The following is a 4,125-nucleotide window of genomic DNA, read 5'->3' on the forward strand; positions in this document are numbered from 1 at the left end:
AATGAGTCTGAGTATGAAAGTCAGGAATCAGATTCTGACAGTGACAGTGAGGAGCTGCCCCCCAACCTTGTAGCCATTGAGAACCCTGAATCTGAGGTTCCCTTGTCCACTGACGAAGTACCAGGTCCCTTTGAAGATGCTGGTGGTGATGGAGGCAGACCGACAGTGGATGAAGTACAAGAGTTCTGTGGTAGCTGGAAGGCCGCCAGCCATTTCACCCCTCCTGGCCCTGCTGTTTGCTTTGACGAGTCCCAGTCTGGAGTGCAACGCCCCTTGCCATTTCCAACTGAGGCAGAGTGCTTCAAGTTGTTTCTGACAGAGGAGCTCGTGGGAAACATAGTACAGGAGACCAATCGCTATGCCTTGGAGCTACAGGAGAAGACAGAGCCAGGAGTGAGGGGGAAACTCGCTAAATGGGTGACAACCACAATTAGTGAAATGTATACCTTCCTGGTGACAGTCCTCCTCATGGGGATAGTAAAGAAGAACTCCCTAAGAGACTACTGGAGCACAGATCCTATGTTTGCAACTCCCTTCTTTGCCACCCTCTTTTCCCAAGACCGCTTCCTAATTCTGCTGCGATGCCTGCATTTCGTCAACAATGCTACTGCCATCCTAAGTGACCCGTTATACAAAATAAGAATTGTTCTTATCAGCCTGACATCAGCATTTGGTCGGGTCTTTGTGCCATACAAGGACCTATGCATTGATGAGTCCCTGATGTTATGGAAAGGTAGGCTGGCATTCCGTCAATATATTCCCTCCAAAAGGCACAGGTTTGGGGTCAAGTTCTTTGTCATGTGCGACGTGAAGACAGGATATGTCCTGGATATTATAGTGTACACAGGGTCTACCACTGACATCAAACATTATGAGGGGCTTGGGGTGTCTGGGTCCGTGGTGATGACCATGCTGGCTCCTCATCTCGGCAAGGGACACACTTTGTACGTGGACAATTGGTACAGCAGTCCCACACTCTTCCAGCATCTGCTCTCCAACAGCACAGGGGCCTGTGGCACAGTCAGGTCGAACAGGAAGGGGATGCCGGCATCCGGATGCAGGAAGATGCAGAGAAGGGAGGTGGAGTTCCAGGAGAACGGTCAACAGCTGGCAGTAAAGTGGCATGACAAAAGAGACGTCCATGTCCTCTCCACTGTCCATACAGCAACCATGTCGGCCACAGGGAAGGTGGACCACCTGACGGGAGAGAGAAAGATAAAACCAGATTTTGTGCTAGACTATAACCTCAAAATGGGGGCCGTGGATAAGGCGGACATGATAAACAGCTTTGTGGAATTCACTCGGAAAACGACCAAGTGGTATAAGAAGATATTTTTCCAGCTGATCGACACTGCTGTCCTCAACAGCAGCATAGTTCACCGCCAACTAACAGGTGAGATGATTACTGAACAAGGTATTTTTGTAATTGGATGTACAGTTCACATACAAATCCATTATGCAATTACAGTGACAATATCTCACCAACCTACCCACTGCCTCATCATCCTCTAACTTTCCTCATCCTCCCCACTCCCTCATAGGTAAAGTAATTACCTAACAAAAATACAGAGAGAACCTCATGAGAGAGCTGTTGGAGGAGCACCACACCCCTCGGCGCCCCTCCACTGGGGGTCGCCCTGCTTTAGACAATCCCCTACGCCTCACTGCACGGCATTTTCCCTGCAAAGTCCCTCAAACTGCTGCTCAAGGTAATCGCACACGGAGGCACTGCAAAGTCTGCCTGTCTGGCGCCAGGAGAAGTAAGCAGAGGAAGATGACAAAATACATGTGTTTAGCTTGTGATACACCTCTATGTATTTCACCATGCTTTGAGTATCACATGCTCAAGCATTATTGAGCACATCTGCAGCAATAAGTGACTGACTGACCTGACAGGTGACTTGACAGGTGACCTGCCATGATACTATGCCTTTAGAGGTGGGGGTGGAAATGCAGTTGTTGTTCAGTCACTGCATGAATATTAAATATGGGTTATGCATATTAAATTTTTTATCCTCTAGTAAAACAAGTTGTTGTTGAACCAACTACCAATACTTCAATAAAATAGACGACTATTACATATTGGCCTATGTGTTTTCTTGCTGTGTTTCCATCCAGTAAAACTGTTAAGGAGAGAACGTTAGCATACAAAAGCTGTCCTCAATCTTCAGCTCGAAAGATGTCCAGTTATGATATTGGCAAATACTGTTTGTGGTTTCTGAAAGTACAGAATAAAGAGGAATTATTAATTAGAATACAGTATAAGGATATAGCAATAAAACAATATTACAAATAACATAATAAACACAGCTATAAAAATAGTTTATTGCATTGACAAAATCACAGATTTGAGTTATAACAGTAAGAAACTAACTTTTGAGCTCCACAAGGGGGCAAGGCAGGGCAGAACAGAGCTATGCTGAATCGACCAAATAAACAAACCATTGTCATATGTTTTATTTTATTTAACTAGGCAAGTCATTTAACAGCAAATTATTATTTACCTATGATGGCCTACACCGGCCAAACTCGGACAACGCTGGGCCAATTGTGCGCTGCCCTATGGGACTCCCAATCACAGCCAGTTGTGATACAGCCTGGATTTGAACCAGGGTGTCTGTAGTGATGCCTCTAGCACTGAGATGCAGTGCCTTTGAGCGCTGTGCCACTAGGGAGTCATAAGGCCATGTAGCTTCAAAATACAACACAAGCTAATACTTCTCCGACGCAACTAGCATTGTTTTACAGAGCTAATAGAGGAATGTAGCTAGCTACCTAAGCACGATTGAATATAACACCATGAAGGTGGGCCTCCCTGTGGCTCAATTGGTAGAGCATGGTGTTTGCAATGGTGTTTGCAACGCCAGGGTTGTGGGTTCGATTCCCACAGGGGGCCAGTACGGAAGAAAAAAAACGTATGAAATGTATTCATTCACTACTGTAAGTCGCTCTGGATAAGAGCGTCTGCTAAATGACTAAAATGTAAAGTTATAAAATGAGTAACGTCCCCTCGCTTATAAGAAGTATACATTATTCTCGCTACGGCATACGGAAACTATTATAACGTAATAAGGCACTTACTTAGAAACGCAGTGTCTTGTTTTGTACGCTTTGTACAAAATAATAAAACGCAGAACCACAGGATGTTTCTTAACATAACTCTTTATTAACTAGTTACAACTACATGTTAGCCTATCTCCAACCACGATCAACTGCCCATGACCTAACCGTCTGGGTGGTCTTAACCAATCACCGCACAGTATGATACGGCGGTAAAATGCATCCAATTATAATTCAGTATGTATTCACATATGAATATTACATCCCCCTTCTTTTAAACAAAATACAAATGTTTTACATATTCTAAGCTTTTCTTTTGGATACATGCTCTGTAGTTTGAACTCAAGGTAAGTAACCATTTATATTGCATAATACACCAACTGAATCAACATAGACTCTGAAACAATGATCCAACTTTTCAAACAAGGGATTCTCAGCAACTCAGCTTTCACTGTAGAAATGACATCTTAGCATTTCAAACAAATACAATACCAAAGCATGTCAAGTGAACTTTCAATAACAAGTTTACAAGTCTGGAACGCTTTTAGGGCAGCGATCCGCCTACACCCTTTGACATTTCACAGGTCGAGGACAGCTCTGGGCTTGACCTCTCTTCCTGACCTTGTGCGATATGATGTTGAGCATGCTTCTGTGTCAGTCAACAGCTCTTGTGGTGTTGCAGGTAAGTGTGGTGTATGTTGTGCTGTGTGTGTGTTTAGTCCATCACGTTCTCTTTCAGGGGAACAGTTCATCTCATCAGTGTGTTGTTCTTTTGTGTTCAGTAAGTGACGACGATTGCGGCGGTACACTGCTCCTTCTGCTGTGCGGACGTGATATGAACGTTCAGTGTCAGCTGGCTGGATGACGACTGCTGGTTTCCAGAGGCCATGCTCCTGGATTCTAACTGACTCTCCGTCGATCAGTGGTGGCAGTGGTCTAGCTGACCTGTCGTAGTATCGCTTTTGTTGTTGTTGTCTCTGTGCACGTTTTTCATGCATTTCCTTGTAGCTGACAACCTCAGGTTGCAGCTGCTGGTTGGTGCTGGGAAGGGTTGAGCGAAGTCTG

At 44.8% G+C, this 4,125-nt stretch overlaps 1 protein-coding gene across 1 annotated transcript; it reads left to right on the forward strand.

Annotated features, from left to right (window-relative positions):
- The first annotated feature begins 343 nt into the window (after window positions 1-343).
- LOC123744639 (piggyBac transposable element-derived protein 4-like) lies at window positions 344-2,231 on the forward strand. The gene is made up of 2 exons (XM_045723880.1): window positions 344-1,393; window positions 1,542-2,231. The coding sequence occupies exons 1-2, from the start codon at window positions 439-441 to the stop codon at window positions 1,556-1,558; spliced, it is 972 nt and encodes a 323-aa protein (XP_045579836.1). The 5' UTR covers window positions 344-438; the 3' UTR covers window positions 1,559-2,231.
- The last annotated feature ends 1,894 nt before the right edge of the window (window positions 2,232-4,125 follow it).

This window comes from Salmo salar, chromosome ssa09, assembly GCF_905237065.1.
Source record: "Salmo salar chromosome ssa09, Ssal_v3.1, whole genome shotgun sequence".
NCBI lineage: Eukaryota > Metazoa > Chordata > Actinopteri > Salmoniformes > Salmonidae > Salmo > Salmo salar.

What these genes read in the sequence shown, in the direction of transcription:
- LOC123744639 (XM_045723880.1), top strand. Translation starts at nt 439, where the DNA reads ATGTATACCTTCCTGGTGACAGTCCTCCTCATGGGGATAGTAAAGAAG.